Raw genomic sequence first — 20,311 nt, forward strand, 5'->3', positions numbered from 1 at the left:
TTAAAATTAGAGAGCTCAACTTCTCTTTCAAAAATATTAATAAGACCATGAAAAAGATCTTTACATCCATTGAGGATTTACCACTATTTATCCATCTACCGAATATTTGCTGAGCTCCTACTCACCTAATTAACAAATACTTAAAAACCTACTCTGAAGCCTCTGGAGATATTAAAATAAATATGACATTGTCCCTGTATTTATAGAGATCACACTCTAGCCTTGTAATATAGGCTAAGTGTATACACAGTAAATTCAAGACCTTTGATCTGGCCTTAAACATTCATGATTATGTCCTGCAACCTGAGCTACATCTGCCTCCCCTTGGCATACTCTCCTAACTCCATATACTCTGTGGTACAGTCACACCAGATTATTTATCATCACCAGTATCATTACAGTTTGATAGCTCTGAACTTGATAATTCTTTATCCTAATTCTTTATCCTACTTAGCCATCAAAACCTTACTAAGGTCAGCTATAACCTCAGACAAACATTTCCTGATCTCTTAATCATAATTAAATGCTCATTCTTCTGCATTCTCATGGCACTTTGTTCATATTTCCAACACTATGATTTCACTGTGTTTTGTGTTATAATTAGCTGTTTAACAGATTGTTCCTGAGGATAGGAAATACATTTTATTCATCTGTGTATACAACTCATGGTGCCACATACATAGTTGATGATATACATCTTTGCAGAATGAAGAGATGAGTAAATCATAGATACAGAAGCAGCAAGAGAAGTATTGGTCTCTAGTTAGGAGATCAAAGTTCAATTGTGGGCTTAACACAATTCCTAAGGGTAATGTGAGGAACGTCATCAAACCTCCTGAGCTTCAGTAACCTGCCTGACACACAAAGGGGCTATGATTGCCTCTGATGTATCATCTGACTCTAAAATTAGATGTTAACAATTAAGTCTAGAGGAAATGCGGAAAAATTTGTGAGACTTGAAGAAACAGTACCTATCAAGATTTTCTAATAGTAAGACTTTTTAACAACTTAAAGGCCCTTTGCATTCTAGCAACTAAAAAAATTAAAAACCAGATTAGAAGGTCAATATTCCCAATGACACTATAGCCACCAGCTTCAGTTTCAGGGAACATCTAGAAGGAGAGCTCAAAAAACATCTCTTCTTCAAGTCTTTCTCTATATTCTTTGGTTGAGTCTCTTTTTCTTCCACCAATCTTTTTTTACCTTCCTTCTGCCTCTGCTGTTTCATGTTATTTCCTTTACTAATTATAAACTTTTAACAAATAATTACAAAGTTTATCTGTCTTTTCTAACTTTTCTACAATAAACATGTTGACACGTGAAAGAAAAACTCAGAGAGAAAAATAAGTTAATAAATAGAACGCATATTTTGATGCCTTATAAAAGTGTAAGTACATATTATATCTTTCTAAATACTAAATCTCAAAGCAGATTGCTGTTATATAAAAACCTGACAGTCTTACTTAAAAAACACTTTTGCCTTCCTCTTCTAAGCCACTGCACTGCAGAAACATTTCAACAAGTGGCTAAGGTAGTCAGAAATGAAGACATTATTATTATCATTATTTTCGTCTTATACAAATATTTATTAAGGATCTGCTAAGTGTAAGAATACCCTGGTTAGGACGAGGTACTTTTAATAAGGAAGCTTACAATAAATTAATTAGTGAACTACGAAGCAGCAAAAAGGGATGCAAGTATTAAGATGAGTCATGTTTAACCACTTTTACTACATTTCCCCCAGGTTCTGAAATCTATAGCTTCTCTTTAAGTAGCTAGGCTACAAGCTATTTGAAGAAATAACTATATTTCATATTGTGTATTATCTTCAGCATCCAGCACAGTGTGTTCCGCAGGTGAGATGCTCAGTAAATGTTGTTAATCATGGAAATTTGAGCATTTATAAATATAATCAAGTTTTACAAATAAAATACTAAAATATAAAATTTATAAATAAGTAATTAAGATACAGGATAAAGGGCTCTTGATAACTCAATGTTGAAAGAATAAATGACCAATGAAGTTATACAGACATGAATTTGAATCCTGTGTGACTCTGGGCAAGTGACAAACCCTTGCTGAAACCATATTTTCATTTCTGAAAATGGAGATAAACAAGATCAACTTCATTGGGTTGCACTACAAAGCACAACAGAGTTAATTTATTTAAAGTGTGCCAGTGTTTAGTCCACAGCAGATGCTCAATAACCCATAGCTATTTTATGTTCCCAGAAGGGAAAGTTCCACATTTACATATCAGCTTAAACCTAAGAAAATCTTTTTTTGCCAGTATCAGATAAAGGTACACTTCAGCTAATCCAAGATTAGCCTGGGCTTAAGGCTCCAAAAAAAGGCTTCACAGTCTGCTTTGTTGAAGGACGAGTCAGATTCTGACAAACAAAATCCGGAGGCATAAGAGGCAGTGAAGAATCCATTAACACTGTAGGGTGCATACCACCTAGAACATTTCTTTGATCTTAGGGGTTGTCATGTTCTTGGCTAGTTTTTCAAAATCCTTCCCTTTGCCTCTCATCACTTCAGCCTTTCAAGGGTCAAGTTTCATTCACCTGGCTACCACCCAAGAGCATGTTTCCAACAGGCGTCAGGATGCTTGGGGCACATCTCATATTTGGCCTCAGAGTTCTACAAGTCTGCTATGAGTAATTATTTTCAGATTCTAGCCTTTCCTTATGCATCTGAAGAAAGTCTAAAATATTAACTGCCTATTCCATTCAATGTGAATAACTTTATAAAGTGATGATTTATGGGCCTTTGACAAAGTTCAGAATGGCAAACATTGTCAACTAAAATAAATCTTGAACTAGATGAGATATAAATAGTAAATATGACTCAGAAAATACCCCCCAAATATTAACATGCTTTGCACTTATTAAATATTTTCTCTTCATTTCCTCATTGTCTCTATTAATACTTAGCATTTATTGTTGTATCATAACTTGCCCATCTGATTCACTTCAACTTCACCCCAGTTGAAAGCATATTATTACTTAGTACAGTTTATTTAATTCATTTGTTGAAGTAATCGTTTCCTCTGTTTATTCTCATTCCACATGTAGCCTACAGGTCAGTAAGAATAGAGATTGGGACAATGATTAAATTGTTTTCTAGTTATTTCCATTATCTTTCTGAATTAGAATGTCACATTATGGTTTTGTTACTTTATTTCAGTAGTTAAAATTTCACAAAACATCAGAACATAACCATACTTAAATATCAATCTGAAAATCTTATTTTAAAATTTTAATGAGGTTTTCATTGAAGTCTAAAGTTATACCTCAAATGAATTTTAGAGTATGAGATATTTTAAATTTATTTAATTAATATGGTTGACAAACTACACTATTAATCTGATACTTGCAAGAAGATTTAAAATGATGTACTTTGATTATTTTTCTTCTAAGAGCCTTATCTAATCTTTGTTGTAAGGGGCTGTCCAGTGTACCATAGGATATTTATCAGCATCCCTCTCCCCTGGCTGACAACCAAAAATGTCTTCAGACATTGCCAAATGTTTCCTGGTGTGTGTGTGTGTGTGTGTGTGTGTGTGTGTGTGTGTGTTGGAAGAATTGCCCCTGGTTGAGAATTACTGCTCTAGAGTCCTGAAACTCCCCTACCCAATATTCACTGACAACTGTTTTCTTCTGTCATGTGGGAAACAAATGGTATTAACAAATTTATGATGGTTGTTTATCATTTGTAACTAAGTCAGTCAGATATATGTGTATTTTTCCTACAAGTCTGGTTTCCTTGCTTCCATTCTTATTCCTCTGTATTCTGTGTTCATTCTCTTATTCATTCCCTCACTTAATCAATAGTGTTTCCTGAGCACAGACTTTATGCCATGCATGATTCTAGGTGCTAGATATGTTGGTCACCAAAACTATTAAGGTCATTGTTCTCTTGGAGCTTACATTCTAGTGACACTTTTATTCTACACAGTAGACAGGATGATCATTTAGAAGTATTAATCAGGGTTGGGCATGGTGGTTCGCGCTTATAATCCCAGAAATTTAGGAGGCTGAGATGGGCAGATTGTTTGAGCCCAGGTGTTCAAGACCAGCCCGGCAACATGGTAAAATCCTGTCTATACGAAAAATACAAAAAAAATCAGTCAAGCATGGTGGTGTGTGCCTGAAGTTCCAGCTACTTGGGAGGCTGTGGTGGGAGGATCACTTAAGCCCAGGAGGTCGAGGCTGCAATAGTTCATGATCGGGCCACTGCATTCCAGCCTGGGCGACAGAGCAAGACTTTGTCTTGGGGGGAGAAAAAAAAAAAAAGAAAAAGAAAAAGCATTAATCAGGAATTGGAGGAGAGATGTCACTGAGAAGAGTGGAGTAGGGAACTCCCAATCCCCCCATTCCTCCATTAAAGCAATGGTTAAGCTGGCAGGAACTGTTAGAATCAAACTCTGGAATTTAATAAAAACTTACAACAACCAGGGGAATGTTTAGTGAAGAAAGAATTTTAGTAAGAGAGCATATGGCATTTTAATTTGCCCACCTATCATACCCTACTCCCCAACTTGGTAGCAGCCATGAAGACCATGGCTCACATTCCTGATGCAGCTTGCTGGTACCAGGGGGATCCTGTAACAAAAAATTGTGGTTGTGTATTTTGACCTATATAGTAGCTACCTGAGGGACTGGCTCAGGAGATTGCCTTCATTTTATTTGCCTCATCCTTGAGCTTTTTCAGGACTGACATGGCCTGCCAAGAGGCATTTGTCAAAAGCATTTAAAGGAAAATATATACTAGCTGCAGCCACCTATGGGAAGGAATAAAAGATGGGAGTGGTGGTATACATATTGAAAAGCCTGGGAAGAAAGAGGCTGGGGAAGGAGCTACTTGGGGCATACGGGCTTTGAAAAGCATCTGTGTATACAGGGGAATCTAAAAAATACCCGAGAAGATCTTAGGCTCCATCTCTGACTACCTTTTAGGCTCTGTGCAAGCAGGAAGTGAAGGCTAAGGTAGAGTTGTAAATGGCCTGGCTAAGCCTTGAAGGAGTGCCCCAATACCCAGCCAATCTGCAAAGACTGAGAGAGTGTTTTTTATTTTTGGTTCTAGATATTTAAGAAAATATCTGTGAAATCACTAGCTGACTGTTACTCTAGTAAAATAAAGACTTCAGTGAGCATACAAGATGAAAAATATCTTTATAAAAATATCTGTATAAAATATCTTTATAAAAATCTTTATAAAAATAATTTAGAAAAGTCACTAAACAAACACCTAGAACCCACAACAAGCAACAACAATGAATTCTTGGGAAGGGGGACAGAGAGACTCCCATTTCTAGTGATACCACAGGATTATATTCAAAATATTCCATTTTCAACAATAAGAAAAATTACTAGGCATGTGAAAAATAAAAACGTATAACCCATTCATAGGAAAAAATTAATTAAAAACTCCCTGAGGAAGCCCAGACATTGGACTTACCAGACAAGACTTCAAATCAACTATCTCGCTAACTGACCTAGCTCCATCTACCTCTTCTACCTCACCTTGTATCAGTCAATGCTTTGCTCACTATTGCCAGTCACACTGGCCATCTTGGTGAGCTTCAGACCATCAAGCTTATTCCTGCCTTCAGACATGCTGTGTACTCTCTTCTGGAACATTCTCCCATTTTGTTGCATAGTTCACTCCATACAGTCTGTCTCTGTTCATATTCCACCTCCTCAGAGGCACCTTTCCTGACTACTTAATCTAAAATGGCTATACTCATCCCAACTTCCTACAATTTTTGCTCCCTTTCATTGTTAAGTTCATCACTCTTTGAAATTACTTTCATTCGTTCATCCTTTGTTGACTGATTTATGATTGATTGATTTTATTTTCCCCTTATTAGAAGGTAAGCTCCTTGGCAGCAGGTGCTTTATTTGTATCATTTACTGTGGATCACCCTCCTATAACAGTGAGCTAGGCTAAATAAATGCTTATCAAATGAACAAAGATGATTTATATGTGTTGAATAATAATAAAAAATATAAAAAGCTTATAAAATTCTTCTGAGAAGTCTCCCTCAGTTCAGAAATTTTGCTCACTAGCTGTTCGGTGAATCTACTAGAGGAAATCTGTCCATTGGTGATGCTTCAAATGAAGTGAGAGAACAAAATGTCTGATGCCACCATGGCCTGTCATTTCCTTCCCAGGGAAGGTAATCATAGGCATGTTGGGGGTAGTGGTGAGAAAACCTCTGCCTCCCTGTAAGCACTGGCTTGGTCAGGGAATGAGTGTGTGTCAGTTAGCTGCAGGCTAACCTCTATGTGTGGTCCCCTGAGACCAAGAAAGCCAGAACAGTTTTGGTGGTAGCAGTGACAGAGGTGTCAAGATTTCGAAGTAGTACTATCTTTGGCAGAGGTTCAAAACAGGGTGGGTAATATAAAAATGCTGCTACATATTGCCTTGAGCTTAAAATAAAAGCGGGGACAGTAGATTGACTGGTCTTTGTCTCTTCTTGTTCTGAGACTTCAGAATCATTGCCCAGAGAAAAGAGTTCTTCTTGATTCTGGCAAGTTCTAAAACAACCTGAGAGGAGAAATTATTCTGTAGAACTAAATTTATGAACAGCTGTGGGCTTATCTCATTAAGGATTAAACAGTTTTCATTTTGGATGAAAATCTTTCTAGAACCTATTATATACATCCTCTACCTTTTCATTACATTAACTACTTTCCTTTCTTCCCAAATTCACTATAATGAGCTCAGCAACATCTTCCCAGGCAGTAGGGCATCCTGATAAGCATGTTGCTTCTGAAGCCAGACAGCTTGGATTCAAAGCTTGGCTTTGTCACTCACCTGTTGGGCAGGTTAACACTCTATGCCTCAGTTTCTTTATCTGCAAATAGGGATAATATTAGTACCTTCCTCATAGGTTCTTGTAAGGACTAAATGAATTAATACATGTCATATACTTAACACATTGCCTGGGATATAGTACTGCTTGGAAAATGTTTGCTGCTGCTGCTGCTATAACTATACTGTTACAATTATTACTACAGCAAGTTTTCTTTTGGTGTCTTGAGCTCGTTATAAAGATGATAAATTATAATATGCTGCAACCTAGTGATAACTTCTTAAAGGGCACAGCATTATTGGCTTTTACATAAAATGGCCCCAGACTGATTTGCTGGAGTGGTCTAATACGCTGTTTTACAGCTCTTGTATTTTCCTTTGTGAAGTCCCCTTTTCACTTCTCACTGTTGTTGCTAATTTTTCATATCTATATCAGCCTTTTCCATGCTTCCATTTTTGCAGGAGGCATAAAAAAGAGTTAACCAATTTGTTAGACATGTGTGTTAAGTAAAAGCTAATATATTCTAAACTAAGTTGAAAAAACTCTTCTATGGATGGAGAGAAGAACTTGAGTCCATGGACAACTCTTTTGACTATTCAGAGGTATTTTATTTGTTATTGTTTCTTGCTTCTTAGATAAATATAAAAAGTTACTATAAAAGTAAGTTTCTGGGATAATAGATGTAACAATGGTAACACATAAAATTAACAAACCTCTAATTGAGTTCAAATAAATACTCATTACAGTCCTATTACATGCTAGATACAACAAAAATGAATGATATGGTTCTGAACTATAAGAAACTTGCAATTAAGAAGAGGAGATAAAGTATAAACAAACAATATCAAGATAACATAGCTAGAGATACTAAAGATTTTAGACTAGGTATTACAGGAGTCTAGAGGAAGGGCCCTTAGCCTAACCTGGGGATTTTAGGGAAAGCTTCCTGAAAGAGGATCATGCCTAAACTGAGCTTGATGACAGCCAGGTGAAGAAAGGTTAGATGGGCTATTCTAAGCATGGAAACATGAGAAGTGATGAGACAGGAAGCAGCATAGTGCTTTCGTGAGAGTATGTAGCTGTGGGTATAAATAATAGAGTTTGATATTGCTGTGATTAAAAAATGAGATGGGAAATGGTGGGAAATGAAGCTAGGAGGTAGATTATAGGGAACAGATTCAAGAGGTCCTCATATGTCATGCTGAGAAGCTTGAATATTACTTGTTAAGAGATGAGAAGCCATTAAGAACACTTGGAAAAAAATGGCAGTTTGCAGATTTTCACTTTAGATGTATAACTCAGTGAGCAGTGTAAAAGACAGCAAACCTAGAAAAGACTGTGGGAAGAGGGACCAGTTACGTGGTTGTTGCAATTAACAAGCTAGAGATAGTAAGAACTGAAAGGAGACAAGGCAGCAAGGATGCTGTGGAAGAGAGGGTCCCAGATGTATTTGGAAGATAAAATTGGAAGGTCCTGGCGACTTATTAGATGAGTTGGGGACAAGGTGGAGAGAAATCTAGGATGGCCTCGAGTTACTAGGAAGATGATAATTTAACTGAGGGAGAAATAGGTGGGTTTTTGTTTTTTGTTTTTTAATTTAGTTTCTTTTTTTTCTTTTGGGGGGTGGGCATAGGAGGATAAAATAGTGAGTTCAGGCTGGGACATATTAAGCCTGAGGTAATTATGGGAGAAGTACGAACTGGAGATATTTTAGAGTAATTAACAATAGATAGAATCATGAAAGCAAATGGCAGCCCCTAGATAAAAGTAAGAAAAGAGAAGAGCAGCAGAACAACAGTGAGATATCAAAAGAGGGACAGAGGTAGAGGGCCCATGAAAGAAACTGACACTCCATATTGAGAGACACAGGGAGAGAACAGCGCCATGAAAGCTAAAGCCACGTATGAGTTTTAGATATAGTGGTCAGTAAAGTTAAACACACTCATAACAGCTACATTTTCTGAGCACTCACTACATGTCAGGCACTTTGTGGTTTTATATACCATATCTCATTTAATGTATTATCCACATAGTACAGATGATGAACCTGAAGTTCAGAGAAGTCATGTAACTTACCTGAGGTCATAGGGTAAACTGGCAGAACTGGGATCTGAAACCAGGTCTGCTGGATTACAAAACCCATGTTCTTAACTCTGCTGGAGTAAAATAACTTCTTGAAGATGCAACTTAGTATTATCATAAGGACTGCTATATATTGCTTTTCCAAGAAGCATATCTTAAAACCTGTCTAGTAATCTCAAAATAACATTTAATGTCTAATGAGGTCATTATGTATCTGATCACTTTATAACATCAAAACAGGTGATTTCAGTGATACCTTTTAATAATCTTTTTATTTCATAAATACTACACTGGTCAAATTATGAGAACAATAAGGTGCAATACAAGACAATCCACTCAATTGAGTAAAGCCCAGCTCCAATAAACCCAAAAGGAAGGTCCTCATTGGACTAGCTAGTGTTCTTCACAGGAAAACGAAGTGCCTTGGACTTAGATCTAAGCATCCTCAGCTCTCTCACAGGTTTACTGTTGGTCCCAGGGAGAGTCAGAGAGAGTATGCATAATTTAGCACAAACCTACCATAAATGTGGACGATTTCATTAAATTATACATTCTACAGAAGGTTTATTTTAGATAATAAATGATTATCCATTAAAGAGAGAATAAGAAAGTCACATTTCGATTATAAAAGTTGTAATTTTTTCACTTCCCACTAGAGGAAGCAATAGCATTACTCTTACCATTTGGTGGGTAAAAGACAGCATATTCTTCCAGTCCTAGTTTTCCTATAAGAGAAAACCATAGAGGATTTCAATATGATTAAGTAAATAAATCTTTAAAAATCAACTTATTTTGTGAATGTACTAACAATGGAATTTTAAAAACTACTATAAACTGATATGTCATTTCATGATATGGAATTTAGTTAAAAATTTACCAGCCAATCTTTTGGTATTAGCAAACTCTTTCATAAATTAAAGTAATACGAACCTAAGTGCAACAGAAGCAACACAAAACAACCAAAAGAACAAACACTTTCAAGTTCCTTAGGCACTTAAGAGAAATATCTATTTATTATGCATAAAATTTTTTGCTAATTATAAATAAGTCTAATCTATTCATTAAAGCAAGTCTTAAGCTTTGCAATACTGTGTTTACATCTTTATGGAATGTGCTGAAAGTTAAAAATTAAATGACCAGCTGTATGGTGGTCATATTTTCTGAATACCAGAACAGTTAACATGATTTCAGAATGGGGCTGAATATTTGAAATCAGAATTGTCCCAGAAAAGTAAAGTATATTCACAATAATCAAATATTTAACAGAGTTTTAAAAAGTATCTTTCCTTCAAAACTCTGAAAAGTTCTCAGTTTTTTCCATCTTCCACTGAATATCTTTAAATAGCTTTTACCTTGACAGTTTTTCTAACACTTTTGAGTTTATTGAAAAGTTACTTGTATTTTTGTACTGGGCTAAGAGTAATATTTTTAGTGAAAAAAAAAGTTCTTTTTATTTTTGTTAGGGGTGGTGACAGAGATGAAATGAAGAATAAGAAATGTAAGCAGTTCAGGTTAGGGTGGAGACAAAAAGGACTGATCTTGTGAGCAAGAAGAGAATGGAATAATGAATAGGTAGGTAGGTAGGTAGGTAGGTAGATAAAACTGATTACTGGACTAGGTGCTGAGAGGCAAACCCTCAACCATGTGGTTTGTAGTCCAGACTAAACCATGAAACATTAGGGTATATTTGCTAACTTTTCGAGCATAGACTTTAAGTGTTTAGAAGTTCAAAGGAGAGAGAAATGGATGATGGGTTGGTGGACATGGTGAGGTACAGGCTAGTTCTTCAAGGAAATATGATTTTTAAGATTGGAGAGTGGGAAGCCTTCCATATACAGGGACTATAGGGAGGCTAGAATGAATATGGGGTATTGTGGAATAATCAGGGAAGCAAAGTTAGTTAGGTTAAGACAGTATCAAGTGGTAAAAGGCCTTAAAATCCTGGCTGAGTTTAGAGGTGAGCTCAGTAGATAATTAAGTTTACAATCGGTTTTTCAGCAGATGACTTAAAGAAACAAATAAAAGGTTTCCATAAATTGAATTTAGAAGCAATGGACCTCAGAAAACCTTAAGTTAGGGGTAGCCCAAATCCAGCACAAGGTTATGTGGCCTCTCCTAGGGTAGGAGGTGGAACAATCAGGCAGATAGTTCAGACATAAGAGATACAGGAGAAACAGTTTCTTTTTTCGTGGAAATGGCAGAATGACCATACACAATGAAGTCTGAGCTTTCAGTGTTAGGTGTTCACTATTTAATAAAAAGGAAAAGTTGGGAAGGGCATTCAGCTGAAGTTATTTATATCTTCAGATGACGGCAGGATATTGATATTTTATAAGCAGCTGGTGATAAAGAGGAGAAAAATAACTAAACTAGAAATTGGAGAGCTAAAAGCATATAAATTATATCAAAGTTTTAAGTGTGGTGGAGCATTTTGAGAGAAGAAATATAGATTTTTTTAAAAGTAGAAAAAGCAAATCTGTGTTATAAACTCATAGAAAGAAAAAGAAAAGTCAACAGGTAAGACATAAAAACAACAATAAATGGTAGAGTACACAGGGAAGACAGAGAAAGTAAGTTGAAATGCTGCTTCTGGGAACCACTTTCCCATGATTTGTGATAAATTACTTGGGCACTGATTTGAGGTATGAAAGGATGATTACGGTCATCTGAGAGAAATCTTAAGTAACTTATAGTAAAATAATTTGGCAACACCACTATCTCCAAAAAAAAAATTCTTGGCATGATTATGTAAGTCTTAATACTTCCTTAAAATTATTAAAAATTTACCTCTTATGTATGATTTTGGTGGCGAGGCACTGTTGTATGCAAAGTGACTCAACACGGATGTATCCCGGGAAAAACAAAGTAATACCTGAATATAACATTGGGAAAAAAAAAAAAAAGCAATTAAGCACTATTATAAAACTAGGTAATTCATTATTTCCTATTCAGGAGGCATCCTTCAAGTTCAAGTACCATGCCTTGCAGTGGGAAGAATGCCCTTTATCGGTATACCTTTGGTAAGCATTACAGTGGGATACCAAGTTCTTCCAAAGAGTTCTCACCATTTGCTACCTCAACTTTGAAGAACAGAAAATGCAAACTGCTAACTAACAGTTGATTATTCTCTTGTGTTTTCTATCTGGACAAGACAAACACCTGGGAGAAATTTAACAGATGAAAAATGTATGGAGAAGACCCTGAATAACTATTGTGACACAGAGCAATTTGGGAAGTGCAGGAAATGAACTTGACTCTTGCTGGGATGCATCAGGCAGTTAGGCATGTCAGGGTGGGAGGGGAGGCAACTTGTGGTACTTAGAAAGGATAGCAGCAGCAGTACAACAAGTGGTTGCCTAATAAAGGACACCAGCCTGGAATTTGGGAGCAGGAGTCCAAGACCCAGTAAGGCCATTAGTGACAGGAAATCTGAGTCCTGGTATTAGAATATCTGGGATTCTAAAAATATTACCAAGATAAGAATTCAAGATGACTGAAAAGGCAGAACAGGGGCACAGAGTCAGGGCTGAACTAGCAGGAAGAGTGAAGGCAGAGGAAAAATCCTTGTGTCCAAGACACAAGAAAGGGGATACAGCTTTGGAAAAAAGGATAGGTAATGGAGATTGGGCATCAGTCAGATTTAATGGTGGAATGTGTATCAACCACTGCCACTGCATTGTTTTCATTATATTTTAAATGACTACATAAGTGATACATATTAATGATAAATTTAGAAATATAGAGAATTGGCTGGGCACGGTAGCTCACGCCTATGACCCCAGCACTTCGGGAGGCCAAGGCAGGAGGATCACTTGAGCCCAGGAATTCAAGACCAGCCTGATCAACATGGTGAAACCTCATCTCAATTTAAAAAAAAAAAAAATTAAATTAATTTTAAAAATAAAGAAATATGGATGATCAACAAAAGGGGACACAGCCATAATCCCATCAGTCTTAATAATTTGAGGTATATCCTTTCAGACTGTTTTTTAACATACTCATACATATAATTTTTTCAAACCAAACAGGATTATACATAGTTTCCTTTCACTATTGTAAGATAAATATTTCCTACACATTTTTATGTTGTAGAATATTCCACTGTATGAAAGAACAATAATTTATTTAACCTGTATTGTTGTTGAACATTTAATTATTTCCACTTTTCCCCAACGACAAACAACACTAGAGTGAATTTACTTATGGCTAAATATGTACACCTTTAGTTATTTTAATTCCAAAAACTGGACCACCTTTCTGGTCAATTGCTTTGGGCATTTTTAATTGAACCATGCCTCTCCCACATTTTCTCTATCTACTTCTGCCTGACTCCTGGGAGCTGTAAGATTTACCTACACATATTCAACCTGCCATGCCTTTTACTTACTTTTATTCCCCCTGTTCCATTCTGGATGACTTCCTCAGATTATTTTTTAGTCAGTTCACTAATTCTCTTCTTCTGCCCCTACTATGCACCAGGTACTGTTCCTTGTGTTTGGAATATATAAAAGGAAACAAACAAAACACCTCTTTTATGGAGTTTAATTATGATGGAGCAAAATGTGTGTGATAAATAGCAAATATGATAGATAATTATATTATATAGTATATTAGGTAGCAAGTGCTATGGAAACAAGATAAAGGGGAACACAGAAAGAGTGGCTGACACTTTAAAGAGGCTGTTCAGGGGAGGTTTCCTTGAGAAGGTGATACCTAATCAAATATTGAAAGGAGTTGAGAAACTCAGCATGTGGATATATGTGCAAGAGCATTCCAGGAGACTTGTTAGGAGACTATTGACAGTAGCTTTCACTAAGATGGCAGCAGTGTGTGGCAGATGTATGACACACCACCCAGAGAGCCTCCTCTAGGAATGAAGGACTGACTTATAGCAGCTGGTAGTGCTGTAGCAAATAACCCTCAGCAGCCAGCTCTTTTCATGGACTACCTCTGCTGAAGAGAGCTATTTTGCTCAAATATCAAGGTCACGCCCGTTTCCTGAAATGGCCTACATCTGATGAAGAGGATGCAAGGGAAAAAAGTCTGAAATTCTTGTCCCCAGCTCAGGATGGGTCTGACAGTTTATCCCATCTTTAGAACTCTCTGCAGCATTGGCTGAGGGTTTCATTTAAACTGTATTGCAGCTAGACTTGTCCTTATGCTCAATCTTGCTTCATTCACTGGACTTCTACATGTGTTGATTCCAAGAGCACTCCCTAATAAATCTTTGGCCTGCTGGTCTCCATCTAAATTGGCTTCCCTGGGAACCCATCTTACAACACAGTGAAAGTGGGAAAAAGTGGTCAGACTCTAAATACATTGTGAAGGCAGGGCTAACAGGAGTTACTGATAGATTGAGATGATATTTTGCAGAAAGACAGGAGTCAAGGAGAGTAACATGTGGAAGTTGAAAGTAGAAGGATGTTTGATCTCAGCAAGTGGAATGCCTTTAACAGGGAAAGTGGCAGGCAGAACAGTTTGGGGAGCGAGATCATGGGTTCATTTTTCAACATGCTAAGTTTGAGATGTCTGCAAGACACCTAAATGGAAAAATTGAAGAGGTAACTGGAGATATTTGTATGGAGTATAGAAGAAAATTTTAAACTGAAGATACAAATTTGAGAGTTATCAACATATAGATGGTACTGAAAGCCACAAAATAGGTGAGCTTGGTGAAATCATCAAGTAAGTGAGTGTAACTAGAGAAAAGGAGACCAAGAACTGAGACCTGAGGCATCTTAGGATATTGGAGAAAAGAGAAGGAACCAGCCTAGACAACGGAGTAGTGATTTACCATGATGCTCTGTGAGTGCTGCAAGTTGCTGGGAGACACAGAGTGTCCTAGGCAAGGAAAGTAAGTCAGTGTGTAATCAGAAAGCATTTCTATGTATGTGTCTAGTAAACTGCTTAATAAGATCTCAGAAGAAAAAGACCTGAATCTCTATAGTTCTAATAATTTGTTACAAATTTTTCCTCATTCAAAACAAAAATACATGTTCTTATCTGGTTTTGTATTTATAATATGATACTCTCTGTCTTAAAGAAGGCCCTCCAAATTGTATAAGCTTTAGGTCCGCAAAATGCTGAATTTGCCACTGGTGACTAGAAAAATAAGAGGAAAACTAAAAAGAATGTGGTGTCTTGAAACCCAAGTGAAGAAACAGCACAAATGAATCATATGCTGTTGAGAGATTAGTTAAAAGGAGGGTGGATAATTGGTCATTGGATTTAGTTCTTGATGACCTTGACAAGAGTAGTTTCAGCTCCAGTGGTAGGAGCACCATACTCAATGTTTGGTACCTGCTTTTTTAAACAAACTTAATGCATTAAAGAGATCTTTTCGTATCAGTATATACAGAGCTGCCTCATTTTTTTTCTTTTTTTGTTTTTTTGGTAGAGACAGGGTCTATTTATGTTGCCCAGGCTGGTCTTGAACTCTTGGGCTCAAGTAATCCTCCTGCCTCAGTCTTCCAAAGTGCTGGGATTACAGGCGTGAGCCACTGAGTTTGACCCACTGCATTCATTTTTAAAGGGCTGTATCATGTTTCACTGAATATGTATTCCATGATTTATTTAATGGGTTACTCCCCAATATATGAACATTCATTTTCAACTTTATGCTGTTTCTGACAATACCAAAACAATTAGCCTTTTACTGCATCATTTTACACATATGAGTGTCTCTGTAGAACAAATACACAGGAATAGAATTGCCCAGTCACAGAGTATACGCATTGAAAAATGTGATGGCTATTTGGCTGTATATTTATATCCCTTGTTTTCTTTTTCCAGCATTTCCATATGTTTACAGTCTAAAAGGGGGCTGTGTAAGTTCAATCCCTTATGCTGCCTAACTCTATTTTCTATTACATAGTCTAAATGATTATTACTCATATTTAAAAGAGTAAGGGATTTTAATATTTTATTTGGTAAAGAGGCAGTTAACTGAATCATCTTATTAGTTCTACTGGCTTTCAGTCCAATCCCTTGAATTTTTAAATATCTATAGTTAACAATAATGTTGTGTTCTTTCAGTTATTTATTACTTTATTTTTCTTATTCTATTGTTGAGAAATTCCAAAACGATATGTTCTTTCCTTCCTTTTTTTTTTTATTTTTTTTATTTTTTTATTTTTTATTTTTTATTTTTATTTATTTATTTTTTTTAATTTATTTATTATTATTATACTTTAAGTTGTAGGGTACATGTGCATAACATGCAGGTTTGTTACATATGTATACTTGTGCCATGTTAGTCTGCTGCACCCATCAACTCGTCATTTACATCAGGTATAACTCCCAATGCAATCCCTCCCCCTTCCCCCCTCCCCATGATAGGCCCCGGTGTGTGATGTTCCCCTTCCTGAGTCCAAGTGATCTCTTTCCTTCCTTTAGTGGGAACATCTCTAGTATTTCACTAATGAGTAACATTAACTTACATTAGTATCACCAATGTTGGTTTCAGATAAACACTATTATGTCAAGAAAATATATTAATACTTGATTTCTAGTGTATAAAAAGTTAGTATAAACATGAATATTAAGTTGCAGAACAAATAGTGCTAAACTGTACCCTTAGAAATGGTTAAGTCGTCAATTTTATGTTGTGATTTGTTTTACTACAATTAAATTTTTTTTTAATTGATATTATCAAATACGGTCTCACATAAATTTTTGGCATCTATTAAGATAAACGTGAATTTTATTTTTTGACCTATTAATATAATAAATATTTTCCAATAATTAAGAAAAACCATTGGGCTCTAAAAATTCTAAATTTATAAATATTAATCTCTTCTCCTGCCAAACTTTCACATACCACTGTGGTAGGTAGCATAATGGCCCCCAAAGATGTACGCATCCTAATCCCTGAAATTTGTGTGCTACCAGTTTGGATATGGTTTGTCCCTGTGAAAACTCCTGTTAAAATTTGATTTCCAATGTGGTAGTGCTGGGAGATGGGCCTGGTGAGAGGTGTCTGGGTCATGTGGGCAGATCCTTTATGAATAGCTTAAAGTATCTCTGTGGGACAGGACTAGTTGCCGTGAAAGCAGGTTGCTCCTTCTCATGTTTGGTCTCTTTGTATATACCTGCTTACCCTTCCATTTTGTGCCATGAGTACAAGCAGCATAAGACTTTCACTAGATAGGCTGTCCAATCTTAGACTTTCCAGCCACCAGAATCATGAGCCAAATAAGCCTCTTTTCTTTGTAAATTACCTAGCCTCAGGTATTCTGGTACAGTCACACAAAATGTGACTTATGTGACAAATGGGATTATGCAGATGTGATTAAATAGAAGATCTTTAAATGGGGAGATTATTTAGGATTGTCTGGTTGGGCCCAATGTAACCAAGGATTCTCATACATGAAAGAGAGAAGCAGCAAGGTCAAAGTCAGAAAGAGATGTGATGATGCTCTCTGCTGGCCTTGAAGACAGAGGAAGGGGCCACAAGTCAAGGAATACAGGTGCACTCTAGGTTCTAGAAAGGGCACGAAAAACCCAGATTCTCCTCTGGAGCATCCACAAGCAACAGAGCCCTGCCAATGCCTTGATTCAAGCCCAGTGAAACCCATTTCAAATTCAACTAAATTTATGGCAGCAATAATAAACTAATAGAACCAATCAACAAATACTACAATAAACATATATAATTAGGGTAAAATAATACAACAAGAAAATATACTTACAAACAACTTTCTACTATTGCCTAGAGGAAAAACAATTCCTAAGGAAACATTTGTATTAACTTTCCCTTAGTTTAGCAGACTCATAGAAGCACAGTAATTTTAGAAGAAGCTCTATGATTAAATATATCTCCCTAGAGTCCCTGCTGCCCTAGAGAAGACAAGATATCTGAGACTGTTCTAAAGAAAATATTGGCAACTGTAAGGTGATAATGCCAGAAGTGGTATGTTAGACAGTACGTACTGGTGTGCAACCCTGGGATACAAGCAAAGAGCTGTCAACTCTTATTCTAATCTGAGTTGCTTTAACTTCTGAGATTCTAATTTTTGTATCTGTATGGAAATGACCGTTCAGTTATAAATCTGCTAGAAAATGGTATGATTATATGAAGATGACAATTTCAATCAAATTAACTACAAAATCTAACCTGGATTAATTACTAATTAAGTAAAAATTAAAACTTTATGAGGATGAAGCTACACGATAGTAATTTACTTCATTTAGAAGAGTTATAAGAAACTGAATGTGTAAGTCTGAACTATGCTAATATGGCAAAGTTATACCTAAAATGTCTACAGATAGCCACAAAAGATTTACTTTGTCCTAAAGCTTTGTTTTATTTCTGGAAAATATATTTATGGTAAATGTTTCTGAGAAATAAATTATTTTTATAATAAAAAGCACATAAGAAATGACATATGAATTGGGCAATCACTTTAATGTAAAACTATTATACAACTTTTTCATTTGTGATGCTCTTACATTTTTATCCAATCAAATTTAGAAATTTTCAAATGATAGATTTTCAAGAATCACTTTTTAAAACACTGCCCTGATACAAATTTTCAAAAAATAAAGGGCAATGTGGCTTACTAGCTTTGAAAATGGACACCCCTGGCTTGGAGTCCTGATAGCTGGATGGGCTTGGGATCTAAGCCTCTGCTTCTTCATCTGTAAAAGGGGAATAAAACTACCTCCCAGGGTTGTTGTAAGAATCATCTATAAAGTGGATTCCGGGAAGATGGTGCAGTAGGAAGCACCAAGAATCTGTCTCCCCACCTAGACAAAAATTGCACTGGCAGCAACTGTCTGATGTAATTATTTTAGAACTCTGGAGTCTACTGAAGTCTTGCAACTTTTAGGATAAAGCTTGGATGGTAAATTGCAGTTAATTTTGATCAATGTCAGCTTCTAGCATAGCCACATATATGCATCCCCCACCCCAATCTCCTTGACAGGCAGGAATGCATGAGTCCCAGGAGCAGCTTACAAGCAGCTTGAAGGACCCAGAAAGGGAGAAAAGCATGCCATCCTCCAAATATTTGGTATCTGTACTCTGATTGCTTCTTCTGAACAGAGAGGTGTAAACAAAGAAGTGAGGGTGAAGACCAAAAGAAGGAAACACTGTTTTTGAACCTCCCTTGATTGTTGCAAGCCCCTTCCCCTCTGGTTGAAGTAATTTTCAGAAGATTTAAAGGAACAATGCTCTCCCTCCTCTTTATTTTCTCTTTTATTCCCTTTGGGAGCCAGATGTTAAAGACTAGGTTATTCAAAAACAACTGTGTATATGGGGGAAATCAGAAAGTGACCACATATGCTCAAGGAAAAGTGAAGGCTAAGGAAAGACCCAAGATGATGTTAGATTTATACCTCAGGCTGATCCTGGGCAGAAGGAAAACAAACAATATTCAAAAAAACTAAAACTAAAACAATAAAAACAACAACAAAAACCCAGGGAAGAAAAAGAATCTGATTTCCAGATATTCCACATTATTAGATTTATATGTCCCATTTTTAACAACAACAACAAAATCACAAATAATACAAAGAACTTGAAACGTACGGCCCATTTAAAGGGCCAAAAAAAAAAAAAAAAAAAAAAATTGACAACTGTCCTTGAAAAAGACCTGATAGCAGATCTACTATAGAAAGACTTTAAAACAACTGTCCATAGATTCTCAAAAAACTAAATAAATGTGGAGAAAATAAAGAAAAAATATATCAGCAAAATGGAAACATCAATAAAGAAATAGCAAACCAAAAAAGAAACCAAAAGGACATTATGGAGCTGGAAGGTATAATAGTAAAATAAAAACTCAGTAGAGGGATTCAAAGACAGATTTGAGCAGGTAGAAGAAAGAATCAGCAAACTTGAAGACAGGGAAATGAAAATAATTGAGTCTGTGAAATAGAAAGAAAAAAAAAATTGAAGTTAACAGAGCCATAGGAACTTATGGGACACCACCAAGCCAACCGATATGCATGGTAGGAGTCTCAGAAAGATAAGAGAAATTGAGGAAGGGGTAGAGAGAATATTTGAACAAATAATGGCTGAAAATTCCCCAAATTTGATGAAAGACATGAATATAAACATCCAAGAAGCGACACATTATAATCAAACTGTTGAAAGTCAAAGGCAAAGAGAGAACTTTGAAAGCTGCAAAGAGTAGTAACTCATTAAATATAAGGGATCCTCTATACAATTAGAAGATTTCTCATCAGAAACTTGAGGACCACACACAATGGGCTGACATATTCAGTGTGGTAAAAGAAAAACGCCATTAATCAAGAATCCCATATCCAGCAAACTGTCCTTCAAAAGTGAGAGAGATATTCAGACTCTCTCACATAAATGAAAGCTGAGACCTGACCTTCAAGAAATGTTCACAGGAGTCCTGCAGAGTAAAATGAAAGGATACAAGAAGTAACTAGAATCTG

The 20,311-nt window shown here is 36.2% G+C and overlaps 1 protein-coding gene across 3 annotated transcripts in view; it reads right to left on the reverse strand.

Moving 5' to 3' along the window:
* TBC1D19 (TBC1 domain family member 19) overlaps positions 1–20,311 on the reverse strand; it is a 157,976-nt gene that overhangs the window by 25,101 nt on the left and 112,564 nt on the right. For all 3 annotated transcript variants that reach the window (XR_001902400.3, XM_017958626.3, XM_003898560.4), the window contains 2 exons: positions 11,693–11,777; positions 9,586–9,630 (listed from right to left, as the gene is read on the reverse strand). Coding sequence is in view for 2 of the 3 variants with exons in the window: in XM_017958626.3 (XP_017814115.1) it covers positions 9,586–9,630; positions 11,693–11,777 (130 nt within the window). In the remaining variant the exon portion in view is untranslated. The remainder of the gene's footprint in view (positions 1–9,585; positions 9,631–11,692; positions 11,778–20,311) is intronic.

The sequence above is a fragment of the Papio anubis genome, chromosome 3, assembly GCF_008728515.1.
Source record: "Papio anubis isolate 15944 chromosome 3, Panubis1.0, whole genome shotgun sequence".
Classification (NCBI taxonomy): Eukaryota; Metazoa; Chordata; class Mammalia; order Primates; family Cercopithecidae; genus Papio; species Papio anubis.